General features: G+C 53.3%; 1 protein-coding gene across 1 annotated transcript in view; it reads right to left on the bottom strand.

The window, feature by feature from the left end:
• NLRP5 (NLR family pyrin domain containing 5) overlaps positions 1 to 14,513 on the bottom strand; it is a 34,160-nt gene extending 19,647 nt beyond the window's left edge. The window contains exons 1-5 of the mRNA XM_035284398.3: positions 14,497 to 14,513; positions 12,269 to 14,017; positions 8,411 to 8,581; positions 7,556 to 7,723; positions 2,353 to 2,523 (exon numbers count right to left, since the gene is read on the bottom strand). Coding sequence (XP_035140289.3) covers positions 2,353 to 2,523; positions 7,556 to 7,723; positions 8,411 to 8,581; positions 12,269 to 14,017; positions 14,497 to 14,513 — 2,276 coding nt within the window. The remainder of the gene's footprint in view (positions 1 to 2,352; positions 2,524 to 7,555; positions 7,724 to 8,410; positions 8,582 to 12,268; positions 14,018 to 14,496) is intronic.
• Between the last annotated feature and the right edge of the window lie 6,983 nt (positions 14,514 to 21,496).

Below are 21,496 nucleotides of genomic sequence, written 5' to 3'. Positions count from 1 at the left end.
ATGCATGTAGTCCCAGCTGCAGGGGAAGCTGAGGCAGGAGGATCCCCCTGAGACTGGGAGGTAGAGACTGCAGTCAGCTGTGACTGTGCCACTGAACCCCAGCCTGGGTGAACAGAGAGCAAGACCACCGCCAAAAAAAAGTACATTTAAGACATCATAAGCCTTAGACATAAACTAGATCATCTGCTTTTTCAAAAGTAAAACAACTTTTTTTCTTTTTTTAAAAGGCAGAGTTTCGCTCGTTGCCCAGGCTGGAATACAATGGCTCCATCTCCGCTCACCACAACCTCCACCTCCTAGGTTCAAGCAATTCTCCTGACTCAGCCTCTCAGGTAGCTGGGACTACAGGCGCATGCCAGCACACCCAGCTAAGTCTTTTGTACTTTTAGTAGAGACAGGGTTTCAGCACACTGGCCAGGCTGGTCTTGAACTCCTGACCTCAGGTGATCTGCCCACCTCGGCCTCTCAAAGTGCTGGGATAACAGGCGTGAGCCACGACGCCTGGCCATCTGAGCAGCTCTTTACGTAGCACTGAAGTGACTCCTGACCGTCTGCTACGTGAGTGACGGGTGTTCTGCTATAACAAGAACTTGAACACCCCTTTCTGCGCTCAGGCTGTGAAGGGGCCACAGCCCGTCACCGTGAGCCTGGATGTCTCACTGACACCAGCACTGCCCTCCAGGTCAAATTAAAGGTCACCTAGAGCTGCGCCGTCCAGAATGGCAGCTGCCAGCCCCACGTGGCTATGAGCTCTTGAACGGGTCTGGTGTGATGGGGAAACTGACTTTTCCATGTAATTTAGATTTGGCTGGCCACACGTGGATGGTGGCTGCAATGCCAGATGGCTCAGCGGAATCAGCCCCAGCCTTGACTCCCGGCATCACCAATGTGGACGAGTGATGCAGCCTTTCCGAAGCATCTGTCAATCGGATTATCAACAGCACCTCCTCCGCAGACCTGTTTTGAGAACTCAGCGAGGAAGTCTTGGAGGAGTTTCAGTGCTGGGCTTGGCACAGCTCAGTAAGGGTTGAACAGTGGTTCCTGTAACTGTTGCTGGTGCTTCCTCCTCCCCACCAGCCCCCCTGCCTTTTTTTTTTTTTTTTTTTTTTGAGATGGAGTTTTGCTCTTGTTGCCGAGGCTGAAGTGCAATGGCACAATCTCACCTCACTGCAGCTTCCGCCACCTGGGTTGAAGTGATTCTCCCGCCTCAGCCTCCCGAAGTACAGCATGAGCCACGAACCTGTAGTCCCAGAACTTTGGGAGGCCGAGGCGGCGGATCGCGAGGTCAAGAGATCGAGACCATCCTGGCCAACACGGTGAAACCCTGTCTCTACTAAAAATTACAGGCATCAGCCATGGCACCTGGCCCTCCTCCCCTTCTAGACCATTTATCAGTAAACAAGTGATATCCTTTGGGCCAGATGCAGTGGTTCACACCTGTAGTCCCAGAACTTTGGGAGGCTGAGGTGGCGGATCGCAAGGTCAAGAGATCGAGACCATCCTGGCCAACATGGTGAAACCCCGTCTCTACTAAAAATAAAGAAGTTAGCTGGGCATGGTGGCAGGCACAGTCCCAGCTACTTGGGAGGCTGAGGCAGGAGAATCGCTTGAACCCAGGAGGTGGAGGTTGCGGTGAGCCGAGATCACATCACTCACTGCACTCCAGCCCTGGTGACAGGAAGACTTCTCAAAAAAAAAAAAAAAAAAAAAAAAAAAAAAAAAAAAAAAAAAAGAAAAAAGAAAAAAGATGGTATCCTTTGGACCATGAGATGTTGGGGTGCAGAGCTGCCACCCCAAGTGTTTCTACTTGGAGACACTTGTGCTAGAATAACACATGCAGGGTTCATCCCTGCTCTTGGCATCCCCATCTCCACAGGGAGGGAAGAATTGGATTTTGCCTGATGCTCTGCTTAGACCCTTCTCCTCCTTTTGTGAGCCTCTCTGTGCCCAGAAGCCCAGAATGCATAAGCTCTGGCCTGGACCGTACGAGGCAGAGGGGAGCCTGACCCCCACCCATGCTCTCTGAGTGACTGAGCGGATGTATCTCTTCAGTTGTGAGGCCAAGCATTCACCAACCCGCTGTGTAAGCCTCACGCCCAAGAGCTTTGTCAGGAGGGAAGGTCACTGTAATTTCCACCTGGCTGATTCCAGCACCACCTTTTATATCCATTTGGAATTTCATGGCAAGGACAGCTGTGTATCAGGTTATTCTCAAACCCTGACACCCGGGCAGTCTCGGGAGGTCCCAACTTCCCTCCTCACCCCTGAGTCGTGCACCTGCCCATTCCCCTCTCCCCGTGACCTGGAGAAGCTAAGTGAAGGTAATCCTGGTGGAAACGGGGTGGAACTCACGTGAGCTTCTGCAGGGCGCACTGGGCGACCTTGAAGACCTCACCGAGAACCTTCACTCCGTCGTCCGTCACCTCATTTCCTGCCAGGCTCAGGGAGCTCAGGCTGGGGGAGGTGGTAAGGATCTGCGAGATCTTCAGGTAACAGGTGAGGGTCAGTCCACAGCGATCCAGCCTGCAGAGAACAGCAGCAAGAGGCAACCGCGGCTCGCACCCACCGCAGCCCATTTCCCCACCGCAGCCCATTTCCCCACCGCAGCCCATTTCCCCACCGCAGCCCATTTCCCCACCGCAGCCCATTTCCCCACCGCAGCCCATTTCCCCACCGCAGCCCATTTCCCCACCGCAGCCCATTTCCCCACCGCAGCCCATTTCCCCACCGCAGCCCATTTCCCCACCGCAGCCCATTTCCCCACCGCAGCCCATTTCCCCACCGCAGCCCATTTCCCCACCGCAGCCCATTTCCCCACCGCAGCCCATTTCCCCACCGCAGCCCATTTCCCCACCGCAGCCCATTTCCCCACCGCAGCCCATTTCCCCACCGCAGCCCATTTCCCCACCGCAGCCCATTTCCCCACCGCAGCCCATTTCCCCACCGCAGCCCATTTCCCCACCGCAGCCCATTTCCCCACCGCAGCCCATTTCCCCACCGCAGCCCATTTCCCCACCGCAGCCCATTTCCCCACCGCAGCCCATTTCCCCTCCACTCGGCACGTGCCAGCCCCGCCGGCCCTTCTCCTGGCCCTGGGACTGTCTGCTCCTCTCCGGTCTGAGAAGTTGCTGTTCCTTCCATCTCATCATCCCCCTCCCCGCTTCCTCAGGTTTTCACGTCTTTTGAAGGTTGCCTTTCCGGTAAGGCAGACCTTCACCTACCCCGCCTCCCTCCACCGTTCTCCTCTAGTCAGCATTCACAGCAATGTGCCCGAGCCAACATTTCTCTTTTTTGAGACAGCGTCTTGCTGTCACCCAGGCTGGAGTGCAGTGATGTGGTCTCAGCTCACTGCAACCTCCGCCTCCCAGGTTCAAGCCATTCTCCTGACTCAGCCTCCTTAGGAGCTGGGGTTACAGGCACCCGCCACCATGCCCGGCTATTGTCTCGCAGTTTTACTAGAGGCAGGGGAGTTTCACCATGTTGGCCAGGCTGGTCTTGAACTCCTGACCTTGGTGATCCACCCACCCTGGCCTCCCAAAGTGCTGGGATTACAGGCCTAAGCCCCTGTGCCTGGCCTCCAGCCAACATTTCACATACTATGCGAGTGCTGGTTTCCTGCCTGCCTTCCTTCCTAGAATGTCATCTCCACGAAGGCGGAGGCCTGGTGGCCTTGTTCTCTACGTTCCCCTTGGCAGCTGTGGCAACAGTGCCCGGTATACAGCGGGCACTCAAGCATTTGCTGAAAGGCATGAGCTTCCGCGATGACCGGCAGTATTTACCAAAGATGCATGCACAGCTGCCCCACGAGCCGCCACGTCCACCCAAGTCCAACGCATCACTTAATTTCCTATTAAGCAAGTAGTTTAGCAGCTCTGTGACTCAGTTTACCCCCTGGAAATGAGGAAGACAGCACTACCAATCTCAGTGGTGGTTGTGAGGGTCAGAATATTAGAATAGCCGAGCAACACTTAGACCAGTGCCTCGCTGGCGCAGAGATAAACGGAGCAGCTCTATCTTTTTTTGAGACAGAGTTTTGCTCTGTGGCCCAGGCTGGAGCGCAGCATCGCAGTCTCAGCTCACCGCAACCTCCGCCTCCTGGGTTCAGACGATGCCCTGGCCTCAGCCTCCTGAGTAGCTGGGACTACAGGCACGCACCACCATGCCCAGCTAATTTTTTGTATTTTTAGTAGAGACGGGGTTTCACCATGTTGACCGGGATGGTCTCGATCTCTTGACCTCGTGATCCACCTGCCTCAGCCTCCGCAAGTGCTGGGATTACAGGCGAGAACCACTGTGTCTGGCCTGTGTCGAGTTGTAGGCAGAACTGTTAGAGCTCTCCAAGCCTGGCAGGCTCCTGCCGCGTGTACACACACAGCATTCTGTCTCGTTCTGATCTCCCTGTGCTGGCCTGTGAGCATCACGAGAGCAGGAATCCCGTCTCATTCATCAGCACATCCGCGGAACGTGTCGTAGTGCCACATGCGTAATCAAGTATCAGTCACTGAATAGAAGAAAATTCCAGCTTCTCAATGTGACACTGAAGGAAACCCTTCACAATGTGGCCCAATCCATCTTTCAAAGCCAAAGTCTCCCACTGAGAGCTCCCCATCCCGTCATCCCTCTATCCAATACACACTTTGGCATATGTTATTTCTGGAGTATGTGGAATGTGGTGTTTTTGGAATGTTTAGAATATAGGCCAGGTGTTGGGAAGAGAACAGTTCTAGGTTCCGGGAATACAGGAGGGGAGAGGAGAGAGCAACACTCCCGCCCCTGTGAGCTCTGAGAAGGTAAACTCAGACTTCCAGGAAACTGGACCTAAGTGACTTCACGCCTTTTCCTTCCTTGTCCCCAAACAGCCTCCACCTATGTTTTCTGACAACGTCTGTCTTATTCTTTAACCCAAAGCTCCAGTCCCACAACCTGTGGTGCAGAGAGTGAGCAGAGGACTGAGCCTGCCGCTTCCTCCAGTCCGTTTCCAGATAAACCCCAAACAGTATCAGGCACGGTGTTTCCATCCCGACAGAACATCCGTGCTTTGGACAACTTCCCTGTATTGCTTTTTTAAGTGCGGTTCCTGGCTGCCAGGCAAAACACGTACGGTGCAAAGCCAATTCTTCTTCTTCGATGTTAGTTTATGTGCCACTAACAAAGCTCAAAGCAGGGGTTGTGCTCGTCTGTCTCAGAATGCTGTGTTTGGGAGGGTGCGGCGAGCAGATCACTGGAAGTCAGAGGTTCAAGACCAGCCTGGCCAACATGGCAAAACCCCATTTCTACTAAAAATACAGAAATTAGACAGGTGTGGTGGTGGGCACCTGTAATCCCAGCTACCTGGGAGGCTGGGGCAGGAGAATTGCTCGAATCCAGGAGGTGGAGGTTGCAACGTGCCAAGATTGTACCACTGCACTTCAGCCTGGGCAACTGAGTGAGATTCAGTCTCAAAAGAAAAAAAAAAACTACACACATTTAAAGAGTAGTATCTTCAGACCAAGCTAATGAACAGACGAGCTTCCCAGGACTTACAAACTGCATTACGAGCCCCAGACTGGAACCAACCAACCCAAGTGTCCCTCCATGGTTAGGTGAGTGGTTACGTGAGTGAGTGAGTGGTCACCTGAGTGGTCACGTGAGCGGTCACCTGAGTGGGCGAGCGGTCACCTGAGTGGGCGAGCGGTCACCTGAGTGAGCGAGCGAGCAGTCACCTGAGTGGTCACCTGAGTGGGCGAGCGGTCACCTGAGTGGGCGAGTGGATACGTGAGTGCATACGTGAGTGGATACGTGAGTGAGTGGACACGTGAGTGAGTGGACACGTGAGTGAGTGGACACGTGAGTGAGTGGACACGTGAGTGAGTGGACACGTGAGTGAGTGGACACGTGAGTGAGTGGACACGTGAGTGAGTGGACACGTGAGTGGATATGCGAGCGAGTGGATACTGAGTGGTTATGTGAGTGGTTACCTGAGTGAGTCGGTGGTCATGTGAGTGGGTGGGTGGGTACCTGAGTCGGTGGGTGGGCACGCGAGTCGGTGGGTGGGCACGCGAGTCGGTGGGTGGGCACGCGAGTCGGTGGGTGGGCACGCGAGTCGGTGGGTGGGCACGCGAGTCGGTGGGTGGGCACGCGAGTCGGTGGACACGCGAGTCGGTGGACACGCGAGTCGGTGGACACGCGAGTCGGTGGACACGCGAGTCGGTGGACACGCGAGTCGGTGGACACGTGAGCGAGCAGTCACACGAGTGAGTGGTTGGTTAGCTGAGTCGTTAAACCGTGGTGCTCTACAGCATCGAATAGCTGTCACCAACAGAAAGGAACAAAATGTGTAGCACATGACTGCGTGGGTGGAGCTTAAGGGCTGATTTCACTTGAAGAGCATTGACAAAACGACAAGGTTATACAGAGACGGGGAGTAGGAGCTGTGCGGTGGGGGAGGGCCATGTGTGTGACTCACAAATCTAGATGTGATTGACTGACACAGAATAACGCGCACATACCGTGCCAGGCTCTGCTTCCCCGTTTTGATATTAAGCTGCTGTATGTGAGATTAACCACCGGGAGGAACTACCACACGGGCACTTTTTCTTTCTTTGCAACAGAGTTTCACTCTTCTTGCCAAGGCTGGAGTGCAGTGGCATGGTCTCGGTTCACTGCAACCTCTGCCTCCTGGCTTCAAGAGATTCTCCTGATTCAGCCTCCCAAGTAGCTGAGATGACAGGTGCCTATCACACCTGGCCAACTTTGGTCTTTTTAGTAGAGTTGGAGTTTCACCAGGTTGGCCAGGCTGGTCTTGAACTCCTGACCTCAGGTGATCTGCCTGCCTTAGCCTCCCAAAGTGCTGGGATTACAGGCATCAGCCACCACACCAGGTCCAGAAAGGCACATTTGATCATTATACAATTAAAATCTCACCAGGTATGGTGGCTCACGCCTATAATCTCAGTACTCTGGAAGGCAGAGGAGAGAGGATCACCTGAGTCCAGGAGTTCAAGACCAGACTGGGCAACCAAGTGATACCTTGCCTCTGCATAAAAACATTTTTACAGGCCGGGTGCAGTGGCTCATGCCTCTAAGCCCAGCACTTTGGGAGGCTGAGGCGGATGGATCACGAGGTCAGGGGTTTGAGACCAGCCTGGCCAACATGGCAAAACCACATTTCTACTAAAAAATACAAAAAAATTCGCTGGGCACGGTGGTGGGTGCCTGTAATCCCAGCTACTCTGGAGGCTGAGGCAGGAGGATCGCTTTAACCTGGGAAGCGGAGGTTGCAGTGAGTCGAGACTGTGCCACTGTGCTCCAGCCTGGGCAACAGAGTGAGACTCTGTCTCCAAAAGGATACACTGTGAAACTTTGAGCTTTTTTTTATTGCGATAACATATTTTCAAACTCAAATGGACTATTTTAACTATTTAGTTGTACAATCCAGTGGAGTTAAAAGCCCCTGCAACCAACACCCACCAGCACGCATTACCAGAAGTTCTTTATCTCTACAACGCTTAAATTTGCGCCACTTTCCCTCATTTCAAAAACAAGTAAACCTGGAGAAGCAAAAGGCAAAACGTACCTCAAAGACTCCAACATACATCTGGGGTGTTTTAAGGCTTCACACGCCATCCTGACGTCCTCTTCCTTCAGGTGGGTGCTTCCCAAGTTGAGGGATCTCAGGTTACGGTCGGTGATGAGGGTTCTCCAGAGATGCCGCAGACCGTGGGTCATCTGTGCGTTTCTCAGCCTGCAGGAGATGGGGAAAGGGAGGTACATTAGATACCGGTGACGTCTAGTTGTATCCTCATTTTTCTTCTCATCCTTCTCCCTTTTCTTTGAGATGGAGTCTCCCTCTATTGCCCAGGCTGGAGTGCAGTGGTGCGATCTCGGCTCACTGCAACCTCCGCCTCCCGGGTTCAAGTGATTCTCCTGCCTCAGCCTCCTGAGTAGCTGGGATAACAGGCACCCACGACCATGCCAGGCTAATTTTTATATTTTTAGTAGAGGTGGGGTTTCACCATGTTGGCCAGGCTGGTCTCGAACTCTTGACCTTGTGATTCACCTGCTTCCACCTCCCGACATGCTGGGATGCCAGGCGGTAGCCATCATGCCTGGCCCCTTCTCCCATTCTAACTTGCAGATTTCTAATTAATTGTATTTCATTTTAAAGCAACAATTGCCCGAGTGCCTGAGACTGGCCAGCTACTGGGAACAGCCTATTAAATGGTATTAACAATCCCTGCGTCAGGGAGCTTAATCCTTCCAAAGCCAGCATCAAGGAAGCTGCTTCGGTAACATCACACGGTCTCAGTGCTTTTGGGAACTTGCTTCCCACACCTTTCACGGCACTTCGCCCTCCAGATGGGCCTTCACTCGGGAGCTGGGGGACAGCATCACCGGAAGGGAATCTCTCCCAGGGGTGGGGCACCCTTACCTCAGGGTCTGTATCTTGCAGGCGGGAGGCCTCAGCTTGGCACACAAGGTCTTCATGGCCCGTTCGGTCAGCATGCTGCTGCCCAGGTCCAGCTGCTGCAGGTGGGGGTGGGTGCCAAGCACGGAGCAGAAATTCTCCCACTGCTCATCAACAAGGGTCTTACCCCGCAGCCTATGTCAGAGAGGAATAGACATGTGATCTCTGGCAGGATGGGGTTTAACGTGAGCAGTCCTGGCAACATGTCAGAGGAGAGGAACTGACCTATCGAGGCAAGACCGGGGTGGCTTCCGAGGCTCTGAAGCAACGTAGCAGATGCTATCATGCCTGGATGACGGCCCCTGTGTCCACCCTGCCTTCGCCTGGACGTATCGGTACCCAAGAGGGTACTGTAGGCATGACTAGGAGCCGCTAGCCCCTCAGTCACAATCGCCTCAATTCTAGTTCCCACACGAACATTAAATGGTGCAATAGCTTGGAAAACAGTACGGAGGTTCCTAAAAATGTTAACAGAGCAATCCCACTTCTGGGCGTATACACCCAGGAGAACAGGGAAGAGGCGTGCGGTCTCCCACGTTCACCGTGCCATCGTCCATCATGGCTCAGACGTGGAAAACTGACACGTCCGCTAGTGGATGAAAAGATACATACGTAAACGGAATGTCACACACCCTTAAACAAGAACATTCTCCCGTTTTCGACAACATGGATGAACCCGGAGTGTATGTTAGGTGACATATACCAGCCACAGAAGGACAAAGACCTCATGATTCTACCTTGTATTTTTTTCTTTTGGAGACGGAGTCTGTCGCCCAGGCTGGAGAGCAGGTGCCGTCATCTCTGCTCACTGCAACCTACGCCTCCCAAGCTGAAGTGACTTTCTGGCCTCAGCCGTCCCAGTAGCTGGGATCACAGGCACGCGCCACCACGCGTGGCCAACTTTTATATTTTTTAGTACAGACGGGGTTTCACCACGTTGACCAAGCTGGTCTCAAACTCCTGACCTCAAGTGATCCACCCGCCTCGGCCTCCCAAAGTGCTGGGATTACAGGCATGAGCCACTGCACACAGTCAAGTTTTTTTGTCTTTTAAAGATGGAGTCTGGTTCTGTCACCCAGGCTGGAGTGCAGTGGTAGCATCTCAGCTCACTGCAACTTCTGCCTCTTGGGTTCCAGCAATTCTCCTGCCTCAGCCTCCCAAGTAGCTGGGAGGGAATACAGGCATGTACCACCACACCCAGATCATTTTTGTATTTTTAGCAGAGATGAGGTTTCATTATGTTGGCCAGGCTGGTCTCAGACTCCCGACCTCAAGTGATCCACCCGCCTCGACCTCCCAAAGTGCAGGGATTAGAGGCGTGAGCCGCCACGCCCAGCCCCACTTGAGTATTTGATGCTGTTTTAAACCCATGAGGCTGGTGCCGTTTCCCCTAGTTGGTGGCAAGGCTGAAATTCAGAACCAGGTTCGTCCAGGGTTCCACGAACGCCAGCAGTCAGTTTAGCTGTGGCAGTATCATTAGCTGACATCTGTCACCTAAGTGCCAGGCACAGTTCCTGAGAGCTGCAGCTGTAAAAACCTGTCTCCTAGCAACTGGATAGGTAGACGCCATGACCCGTTTTACAGATGGGGAAACCAAGGCACAGAGCAGCAGAGGCACTTGCCCGAGGTCACACTGCCAGGAAGTAGCAGGCCTGGGATTTAGGAATTAGCAGACAGGTAGCAATGGTCACCACCTTTTCTTTTCTTTTTTTTTGAGACAATCTTGCTCTGTCGCCAGGCTGGAGTAGAATGGCATGATCGCGGCTCACTGCAACCTCTGCCTCCCGGGTTCAAGTGATTCTCCTGCCTCAGCCTCCTGAGTAGCTGGGATTACAGGCACCCACCACCACACCTGGCTAATTTTTGTATTTTTAGTAGAGACGGGGTTTCACCATGTTGGCCAGGATGGTCTCGATGTCTTGACCTCGTGATCCACCTGCCTCGGCCTCCCAAAGTGCTGGGATTACAGGCGTGAGCCACTGTGCCTGGCCATTCATTTATTTTCTTAAAAATTTCCTAACAACGAGACCACCAGGGAATGTCCACATTCTTTTTTTTTTTTTTTTTTTTTTTTTTTAAAGGACAGAGTCTCACCCTGTCACCCAAGCTGGAATGAAGTGGCGTGATCACAACTCACTGCAGCCCTCAGCTCCTGGGCTCAAATGATCCTCCCACCTCGGCCTCCTGAGTAGCTGGGGCCACAGGCACACACCTCCACACTGGCTAGCTCTAAGAGTTCTTGTAGAGACAGGGTCTTACTTGGTTGCTAGTCTAAAAAAAACCTGGCCTCAAGCAATCCTTTTCTCTCTGCCTCCCAAAGTGCTGGGATTACAGGCATGAACCCCCACACCCCGCCTGTCCACATTTGTCACCGAGGTGTTCTGGGTCACGGGAGGATGGGCGCTGAGACGGTCCAGCAAACTGTTTTCTAGACCTGCATTAGTCAGATCTAAAAAACAGCTATAGGTGATTAAATATAAATGAGGCCAGGAACAGTGGCCCACACCTGTAATCCCAGCACGTTGGGAGGCTGAGGTGGGCAGATCATCTGAGATCAGGAGTTTGAGATGAGCCTGGCCAACACGGTGAAACTCTGTCCCTACTAAAAATACAAAAATCAGCCAGGTGTGGTGGCGAACGCCTGTAATCCCAGCTACTCAGGAGGCTGAGTCAGGAGAATCACTTGAACCCGGGAGATGAGGTTGCAGTGAACTGAGATCACACCACTGCACTCCAGCCCGGGCGACAGACATGATCTCAAAAAAAAAAAAAAAATTAAAGCCAGGCGCGGTGGCTCATGCCTGTAAACCCAGCACTGTGGGAGGCTGAGGAAGATGGATCATGAGTTAGAGACCAGCCTGGTAAAGATGAGGAAACCCCGTCTCTACCAAAAACGCAGAAATTAGCTGAGCATGGTTGGGGTGGGCACCTGTAATCCCAGCTACCTGTGAAAATGAAGCATGAGAATCGCTTGATCGCAGGAGGCAGAGCGTGCAGTGAGCGGAGACAATGCCGCTGCACCGTAGCCAGGGCAGGAGAGTGAGACTCTGTCTCAAAACACAAGAACAAACACACCTAGAAATGAGTTGTAATGGAGTCAGATGACTTTCACCTCCACAGTCTCGCCGCATTTCAGATGGTGGCCGCCCTACTGGACAAGGCACGTGGAGTATTTTCATCACAAAACACTATTGGACAGCGCGGCCCCGGACCCCATACCACACAAGCGATACACAAACCTGAGCGATAACATCGATAGCAGGAGCTGGCTCATGCCTGTAGTCCCAGCACTGTGGGAGGCAGAGGCGGGCGGATCACAAGGTCAGGAGTTCGAGACCAGCCTGGCCAACATGGTGGAACCCCATCTCTACTAAAAACACAAAAATTAGCTGGGTGTGGGCACACACCTGTAGTCCCAGCTACTCGGGAAGCTGGGACAGGAGAATCACTCGAACCCGGGAGGTGGAAGTCGCAGTGAACCGAGATCGCACCACTGCACTCCAGCCTGGGCGACAGAGCAAGACTGTGTCTCAAAATAAAATGAATTAAAAAATAAAAGAAACTACATATTCCTGGGTTTCAACCCCAGAGCCCTGCCTTCAGAGTTGTGGATGGGGCCCTGTATTTTGAAAGACCTTTCCCAGGTATGGACAATAAGCCAGATTCAGGTCCTGGCATTTTAGGCTACTGGACATCATCTGGGCGGTTCGTCCTCAGTCAGTTACCTGGGATCTTGAAATTCCTGGAAATATTGTTAAGTCCCAGCAGCAGGGACACAGAGCCCGGTAGACGGCATAGACTAAAACTGCCCCGGGCACTTACCACTGAGGAACCACAGGCCACGCCTCAGCCGACTCATCCCTCAGGAAGAGCCCCTTGACATCCACCCGAATTTTCCGCAAATTTGGACAGTGCTGGAGACAGAAGGACGACACCGTCAAGTCCATGGTCTCGCAGATCGGAAGCCACACTTCCCGGAAGCCTTTTAAGGCCGAGCGAACAAACTCTTCGTCTTGAGTCTCGAAAAGGCAGTGGAAGGCGTCCAGGGTGTCGGCTGGGGCGGTGGCGTCGGTCTGCTGACCCAACAGGGACACCCAGTGCAGAAGCTTCGGCTTCACCCCCAGCGGAACGGGGCAGCCCAGCAGGACCTCCAGCGGCCTCCTGACGTCTTCGTTCATGAGGCCAAACAAGAAACGCTTCATCCCAAGCAGGTGGCTGTGGAAACCCGCCTGTCTCAGCTCCACCGACCTCTTGCCCTTCTCCATGAACAGAGGACAGAGCGCCGGCTCGACGTCCAGCCCCTCTAACACGTAGTACAAGGCCGCGCAGAAGTCCTGGAGGCTCAGGTGGAAAAACGTGAAGTGCTCCTCCTCACAGTGGCCGTCCCGGAGAAGGACGTCCGTGCCAAACAGAGCCCGGAGCTCGGACTCCCCGAGTCCGTGAATCAAGAGGTCGTCTCTGTCAAACACAGACTTCATATTCCACACTCCTTCCACGGCCATGCGGCACAGGCGCTGCAGGACGGCCCTTTCTTCCAGGTCGAGGCAGCGCCGGGCCACGTCTCGAGGGGTGAGCTGATGGAACACGAAGGCGGCGTACAGGCCGGTGAGTGTGAGGCTGACGCCCTCCCCCTCCACGTCCTGCAGCTGCAGAGCCACGCGGACCAGCACGCCCACGGCGGGCACCTCGCACTGGTCCAACAGCCCACGGTTGCTCATCATGGCACGCGCCACCTGTGCCTTCTGATGCTCCCCGGCCCCATGCTCCAGGAGCAGGTGGATTCTTCTTTCTGCGGAGATTCCCCTCACAAGCAGGTAACGGGGGGACACCACCTGAGACTTGAGCCTCTCAACGCCCACGTCTCGGACGGTGACGATCAGGAAGGACTCGGGGAGCAGGACTTTCCTCAGCAGACTGTGTATGAGGGCGCCCGTGGGCTGCCTCTCGGCCCAGGCTCTGCAGAGCTTCGTGTCACTGTGGACGTCGGAGCCGCCCAGGTCGTCAAAACCGTCGAGGATGAACAGCAGCCTTTCCGGCCGGGACACAATCTCCGTCACGGGAACCTGGGAGTCTGGCCACTCCCTGGAGATGAGCTCTGCGACGCTGGCCTCCTTCCTCCGCTGCACCTCTCGAATGGGGAGGAAGAAGACGTAGGAGAACATATTCTGGAAGAGTTGACCTTGCGCCCAGGACAGCACGATCCTCCTGGCCAGAGCCGATTTTCCGATTCCCGACTTCCCATGCAGAACCACAGTGTGGGGCCGGAAGCCCCACTGGTCTGCACCGAAGGCACCAACCAGCATCTGCATTTCCAGCCAGTCGGCAGCAGGTTTTTCAAAACCACAGGGCACATCCTCCTTCGCGGTGAGTTTCGTCATCACGTGACACTTGTAGTTCCATGTGTCACCTCCGGGGCCTGAAGTCAGAGAGGGTACAATAAAAATCAGGCAACAGACCAGGCATGGTGGCTCGTGCCTACAATTCCAGTGCTTCGGGAGGTCAAGGTGAGTGGATCGCCTGAGGTCGGGAGTTTGAGACCAGCCTGGCCAACGTGGCAAAACCTGATTACTACTAAAAAAAATACAAAAATGAGTCAGGCATGGTAGTGGGCACCTGTAATTCCAGCTATCTGGGAGGCTGAGGCAGGACAATCACTTGCACCAGGGAGACAGAGGGTGCAGTGAGCCGAGATCACACCACTGCACTCCAGCCTGGGCAACAGAGCAAGACTCCATGTCAAAAGACAGACATCAGGGAACAAAATTTGAATCCAGTCTGAATTTTAGTAAAATACCCCATCACAGAAACCCTGGACCCAGCCTCAGTGGGGCCCGACTCAGCCTCCAGATGTGCGTCTGGTTTCTTCCTAGCAATGTGCTGAGAACAAGCTCCTCTTCACTCCCCTCTAAAGATTCTTAACATTCTAGGAAATAGCTCTCCTTCCCCCCGTTCAACCCGAGTTCTCTTTTTCACACTGGGGACCTGATGGGTTGCATTTTATTTGCTGATGGTTCCCCCAGTAGACTCTAAGCATGGACTTTCTTACTCACTCTTGGATCCTTAGCATCGATGACAGTGCCTGGCACTCTGGAACTCAAGTATTTGTTAAATGAATTATTTATGTCAACATATGTAGTCTCAGGGAGAGGGAGGCAGGGAGGGGGGGAGGCGGGTAGGGAGGGAGGGAGGGAGGGAGGCAGGGTGGGGGGGAGGCGGGGAGGCAGGGAGGGAGGGAGGGAAGGAGGGAGGGAAGGAGGGAGGGAAGGAGGGGGACAGGGAGGGGGACAGGGAGGGGGACAGGGAGGGGGACAGGGAGGGGGACAGGGAGGGGGACAGGGAGGGGGACAGGGAGGGAAGGAAGGAGGGGGACAGGGAGGGAAGGAAGGAGGGGGACAGGGAGGGAAGGAAGGAGGGGGACAGGGAGGGAGGGAAGGAGGGGGACAGGGAGGGAGGGAAGGAGGGGGACAGGGAGGGAGGGAAGGAGGGGGACAGGGAGGGAGGGAAGGAGGGGGACAGGGAGGGAGGGAAGGAGGGGGACAGGGAGGGAGGGAAGGAGGGGGACAGGGAGGGAGGGAAGGAGGGGGACAGGGAGGGAGGCAGGCAAGGAGGGGGACAGGGAGGGAGGGAGGCAGGCAGGGAGGGGGACAGGGAGGGAGGGAGGCAGGGAGGGGGACAGGGAGGGAGGGAGGCAGGGAGGGGGACAGGGAGGCAGGGAAGGAGGCAGGCAAGGAGGGCGACAGGGAGGCAGGGAAGGAGGCAGGCAAGGAGGGCGACAGGGAGGGAGGGAAGGAGGCAGGCAAGGAGGGCGACAGGGAGGGAGGGAAGGAGGCAGGCAAGGAGGGCGACAGGGAGGGAAGGAGGCAGGCAAGGAAGGGGACAGGGAGGGACAGAGGGAGGCAGGGAGGGAAGGAGGGAAGGAGGGAAGGAGGGAAGGAGGGAAGGAGGGAAGGAGGGAAAGAGGGAAGGAGGGAAGCAGGGAGGGAGGCAGGCAGGGAAGGAGGCAGGCAAGGAGGGCGACAGGGAGGGAGGGAAGGAGGCAGGCAAGGAGGGCGACAGGGAGGGAGGGAAGGAGGCAGGCAAGGAGGGCGACAGGGAGGGAAGGAGGCAGGCAAGGAAGGGGACAGGGAGGGACAGAGGGAGGCAGGGAGGGAAGGAGGGAAGGAGGGAAGGAGGGAAGGAGGGAAGGAGGGAAGCAGGGAGGGAGGCAGGCAGGGAAGGAGGCAGGCAGGGAAGGAGGCAGGCAGGGAAGGAGGCAGGCAGGGAAGGAGGCAGGCAGGGAAGGAGGCAGGCAGGGAAGGAGGCAGGGAAGAAGGGGCAGCTGAGGATGCATACACCATGGCCCCAAGCTCTACACCTGTTGGACAGCTGTGCTTCTCCTGTTCCATCCCTGAGTTTCCCCAAGTACTGGGGGAATTCTCTACATGAAGAGGGGGTGCATCCCTTGAGAGATAGATCCTGCCTAGAACCCAAGCTCTATAGAGCAGTGGTCCCCAACCTTTTTGGTGCCAGGAACTGGTTTTGTGGGAGACAGTGTTTCCACAGACCAGGGTGGAGGGGGATGGTTTGGGGATGATCCCCCACGTTCCCGTTTTTGTGCACCTGACTGGTTACATTGTAATAGACAATGAAGTAACTCCACAACTCGCCATCATGTACAGTCAGTGGGAGCCCTGAGCTGGCTTTCCTGCAACTAGACAGTCCCATCTTGGGATTATGGGAGACAGTGACGGATCCCCAGGCACTGGAGTCTCATGAGGACCAGGTAACCCAGGCCCTCACATGCACAGTTCCCAAGAGGGCTCATGCTCCTGTGAGAATCTGGTACCTCTTCTGATGTAGCAGGAGGCAGGGCTCAGGCGGTCATGTGAGCAATGGGAGCAGCTGTAAATACAGATGAAAGGTCGACCCCTCCTGCTGTACAGCCCGGTTCCTAACAGGCCACCATGCCAGCCCATGGCCAGGGGGTTGGGGACCACCCCTGCTGGAGAGCATCTGTGATGTCATACAAGCTGTTGCTCAGTTTCCCCACCTGATAATTTTTTTTTTTTTGGGACACAGTTTCACTCTTGTCACCCAGGCTGGAGTGCAGTGGTGTGATCTTGGCTCACTGCAACCTCCACCTCCCAGGTTCAAACAATTCTCCAGCCTCAGCCTCCCGAGTAGTGGGATTACAGGCGCCTGCTGCCATGCCCAGCTAATATTAAATTTTTTTTTTTTTTTTTAGTAGAGACAGGGTTTCACCATGTTGGACAGACTGGTCTTGAACTCCTGACCTCAAATGATCCGCCCACCTCTGCCTCCCAAAGTGTTGGGATTACAGGTGCGAGCCCCAATGCCCGGCCCACCTGATAAAGATTTAGGAATATGCATTCAACATTAGCACAGGGCCTGACAAATGTGAGAAAATGAAACTTAACACAAACCATCATTATTTCACACCACCTGACACTTATCAGAAAATGCAATTCTTTTATGCATTTACTTTTTGTTAGCCCCTAGCTTACCATGTAAGCTCCTTGAGAAAAACACCTCGTCTTTTTACCTCAATACTTCTAGCCTCTTCGGTTTCTGACGTCCACTAGGCACTCAATGAACACGAAGGAGATTCATACCCTGGGACCTTAAGTTTGCTGGTACTGATGGGTGTGGTGGCTCACGCCTGTAATCCCAGCAGGTGGATCACAAGGTCAGGTGGATCACAAGGCAGGAGTTCGAGACCAGCCCGGCCAACATGGTGAAACCCTGTCCCTACTAAGAATACAAAAGTTAGCTGGGCATGGTGGCGTGTACCTGTAATCCCAGCTACGCAGGAGGCTGAGGCAGGAGAATTGGGAACTGGGACCCAGGAGGTGGAGGTTGCGGCGAGCCAAGATCCCACCACTGCACTCCAGCCTGGGCTACAGTGCAAGACTCTGTCTCAAAAACAAAACAAAACAAAACAAAGTTTGCTGGTACTACCTTTTGCCTTAAAAAGGCAGCAGGAATCTCTCTGCACAAATGTGTAATATGATTACTAACTACGCAAAATCTCCACATAAAATCTAGAACTTACATACTTCATTGTAGTTGCATCCTGAGTCTGTCCAAGATGGGTTCCAGGACATCCCCAAAGACATCAGAATCTGCAGATGGCCACGTGCCTGACATAAAATGCCACGGCTGTACAGCCCACGCACATCCTCCCACGTACTGTAAGTCACCTCTAGGTGACTTGTAACATCTAATACGATGTCTGCACATGGCTTCATTTGTGTGGATTCAATGCACTGCTTGGCATGTGCCAAGTTCAGGTTTGCTTTTTGGATCTTTGAAGAATTTTCCTGATTATTTTTTTTTTTTTTGAGACAGAGTTTCGCTCTTGTTACCCAGGCTGGAGTGCAATGGCGCGATCTCGGCTCACTGCAACCTCCGCCTCCTGGCTTCAGGCAATTCTCCTGCCTCAGCCTCCCGAGTAGCCGGGATTACAGGCGCGCGCCACCATGCCCAGCTAATTTTTGTATTTTTAGTAGAGACGGGGTTTCACCATGTTGACCAGGATGGTCTCGATCTCTTGACCTCGTGATCCACCCGCCTCGGCCTCCCAAAGTGCTGGGACACAGAGCCATCTGTCATCCACATCAGGGGAAGCCATGAAGAGATCAGTGTTAAAACCACAGGAAGCAGACCTTGCGACTGGAACCTCTATTTGCTGAGCTCGGACTGACATGCTGTCCTCAGAGGGCTGGTTGTGCCACTGGAATATGGGTTTTGTTTTGTTTTTTGAGACAGAGTCTCTATTGTCCAAGCTACGGCGCAGTGGCGCGATCTCGGCTCACTGCGACCTTCACCTCCCAGGCTCAAGCAGTTCTCCCACCTCAGCCTCCTGAGTGGCTGGGATTACAGGCATGGGACACCAAACCTGGCTCATTATTCTACTTTGAGTACAGACAAGGTTTCACCATGTTGGTCAGGCTGGTTTCGAACTCCTGACCTCGTGACCTGCCTGCCCCTGCCTCCCTAAGTTCCAGAGTGATGGGATTGCAGGGGTGAGCCACCATGTCTGGCCAGAACGTAGGCTTTTTTTTTTTTTTTTTTTTTTTTTGGAGACGGAGTCTCGCACTGTCACCCAGACCGTAGTGCAGTGGCACGACCTCTGCTCACCGCAACCTCCGCCTCCTGGGTTCAGGCAATTCTCCTGCCTCAGCCTCCCGAGTAGCTGGGATTAAAGGCGCGCACCACCATGCTCGGCTAATTTTTTTTGTATTTTTAGTAGAGATGCGGTTTCACCATGTTGGCGAGGATGGTCTCGATCTCCTGACCTTGTCATCCACCTGCCTTGGCCTCCCAAAGCACTGGGATTACAGGTGTGAGCCACTGCACCCTGCCAGAATGTAGGTTTTTATAGAGGGAGGGAAATCCCAGGAAGACAGTCTGTATCAAACCCAGGCCCCCTTTGGTTCTTCCTCAACCCGCTCTTTTTCTATGAATTTCATTATTACGTCTTTACTTCAGAGCTCTAGTCCTCTCTTCAGGGGGCTCTATTCCGAAAATTCCAGTCATTTGTCTAAGTCACCACCTTAAGGGGTCACAGGGACCTCAAATTCGAAGCATCAAGAACTCATCTTTTGCCTCTAACCAAAAATATTCTCTCTCATACGTTTTCTGTAGGTGATAAATGGAGAAAACGGTTGCATTTGTGATCTTACCTTGGAGCAGAAGCTGAGCTCATTGTTTTTGTTAACTGTAGCTCTATCAATCCTCTATCTGATAATTTGTTCATCTACAAAATAGGGATATTGGCTAAGCATAGTGGCTCATTCCCGTATCCTAGTGCACTGGGATGCCAAGATGGGTGGATCCCTTGAGGCCAGGAGTTCAAGACCAGCCTGGACAACACAACTAGACCAGCCCGACCCCCTTTCTGTAACAAACGTAAGCATTAGCGAGGTGTGCTGGCACACACCTGGCTGATCTCCAGCCACTGAGGAGGCTGAGGCAAGAGGATCGCTTCAGCCCGGCAGTTAGGGGCTGCAGTTACTTATGATCATGCCACTGCACTTCAGCCTGGGTGACAAAGCAAGACCCCCAACTCAAAAAAGGGGGTGCAGTGCAGAGTGTTAGCATCTCCCCTTCCTAGCTTAGTGTGAAGGTATCACGACAATGAAAAGGTGGGTAACAGTGCCTAGCCTATGGTAACTATTCTAGAAATGTCACCAATATTTATATATATATTATTCATTCCAATTTAAAGTTGACAATACTGGCAACCATCAGTTCTTCAAATATTGGTGGAGTCAATGATTCAACAGCTCACAAGGATGGACATGGGTTGTACTGCACAGGGGGAGTAAAAGCCACTGACTCCTGCCATCACCGCCCACCCGTTCGTTCCAGAAGAAAAGTGAGAGCAATCCCCAGAGCCCCCTTCTTTCAGAACTCCGCCAATCACCAATTCCTATTAGTTTTTTATCTTGAATATCTCATGCTAGCAAAATGGCTTCTTTCCATCACAGCATCCTAGGATGTGAGTGCTCACAGAGCACTCTGACCAGCCCCAAAGAGAGAAAAAAGCCAAATTCCCACGAACTGAACAATGGATCAAGAAAATGGGATCTTGGGTGGGCGCGGGGGCTCATGCCTGTAATCCCAGCACTTTGGGAGGCTGAGGGGGTGGGTCACCTGAGGTCAGGAGTTTGAGACCAGCCTGACCAACATGGAGAAGACCTGTCTCTACTAAAAAACACAAAAACAAGAACAAAATTAGCCAGGCATGGGGGTTCATGCCTGTTATCCCAGCTACTCAGGAGGCTGAGAAACGGGAATCACTTGAACCTGGGAGGTGGAGGTTGCAGTGAGCCGAGATCGCACCACTGCACTCCAGCCTGGATGACAAGAGCAAACTTCCATCTCAACAACCACCACAAAAAAAGCTAAGAAAAAAAAAAAATGAAAATGGGATCTTTCCACACCATGGAATATTATTCAGCCACAAAACGAAATGCCGATACATGCCACAACATGGACTCTGGAACATTATGCTAAGGGAAAGGAGCCAGTCATGGAAAACACACGATTCCATTTCCATGACCCATCTGGAATCAGAACGTTTATAGAGACAGTAGATTAGTGATTGTCTAGAGTTCTGAGGGAGAGGAAATCGGTGGCTGCAAACGGGCATGGGGTTGCTTTTTGGGAGAAAAAAATGTTTTGTAATTCACGGTGATGGTTGGACAACTGAATAGGCTAAAAATCATTGAACTTGCCGGGCGCTGTGGCTCATGCCTGTAATCCCAGCACTTTGGGGGGCCAAGGGGGATGGATCACGAGGTCAACAGATCGAGACCATCCCGGTCAACATGGTGAAACCCCGTCTCTACTAAAAATACAAAAAATTAGCTGGGCGTGGTGGCGCGTGCCTGTAATCCCAGCTACTCGGGAGGCTGAGGCAGGAGAATTGCCTGAACCCAGGAGGCGGAGGTTGCGGTGAGCCGAGATCGCGCCATTGCACTCCAGCCTGGGTAACAAGAGCGAAACTCTGTCTCAAAAAAAAAAAAAAAAATCACGGAATCATGTACAGGGTAAACTTTATGGCAAGTACATTATATCTCAACGATAAAGCCTCAATCTAGAGTTTCTCAGGGACATCTGCTGTTACATCCTTGGCTGTTCAATCAGCGTCCCGCAAAGTTATAGCCCTTTCTGCTCATCTTCATTCCATGTGGTTTAACTCACGTGTAACTTAGGACTACAAAGGCCATTAAGGCAAGCCATGCTTTTCTCACCACTGCAATTCCACAATTCCTTCACGAAGGAATACTTCATCTTCCTCACCTTGTTCTTCTGTCTCTGCTGCCATGGCACCTCCTTGTTCCGTAGGTTGTGACATTTCTGCAATAACAGGCATTTGTTCCATGTTAGTTGATAGAAGGGATTGATAATGACTGCTGCTTCGGTTTAAAGAGAGCCCCTGACTACTCTTGGCTACATGTTTAGCATCTGTCAAGCAGAGCTGTGACCGATTCGAGTCCATTACAATTATGGGTTCTTCACATGGACACAGGGAGGGGAGCA

The sequence above is a fragment of the Callithrix jacchus genome, chromosome 22 (assembly GCF_049354715.1).
Source record: "Callithrix jacchus isolate 240 chromosome 22, calJac240_pri, whole genome shotgun sequence".
Taxonomy (NCBI): domain Eukaryota; kingdom Metazoa; phylum Chordata; class Mammalia; order Primates; family Cebidae; genus Callithrix; species Callithrix jacchus.
The sequence above is the reverse complement of the archived record's forward strand: the minus strand, read 5'-3'. Positions and strand labels throughout refer to the sequence as shown.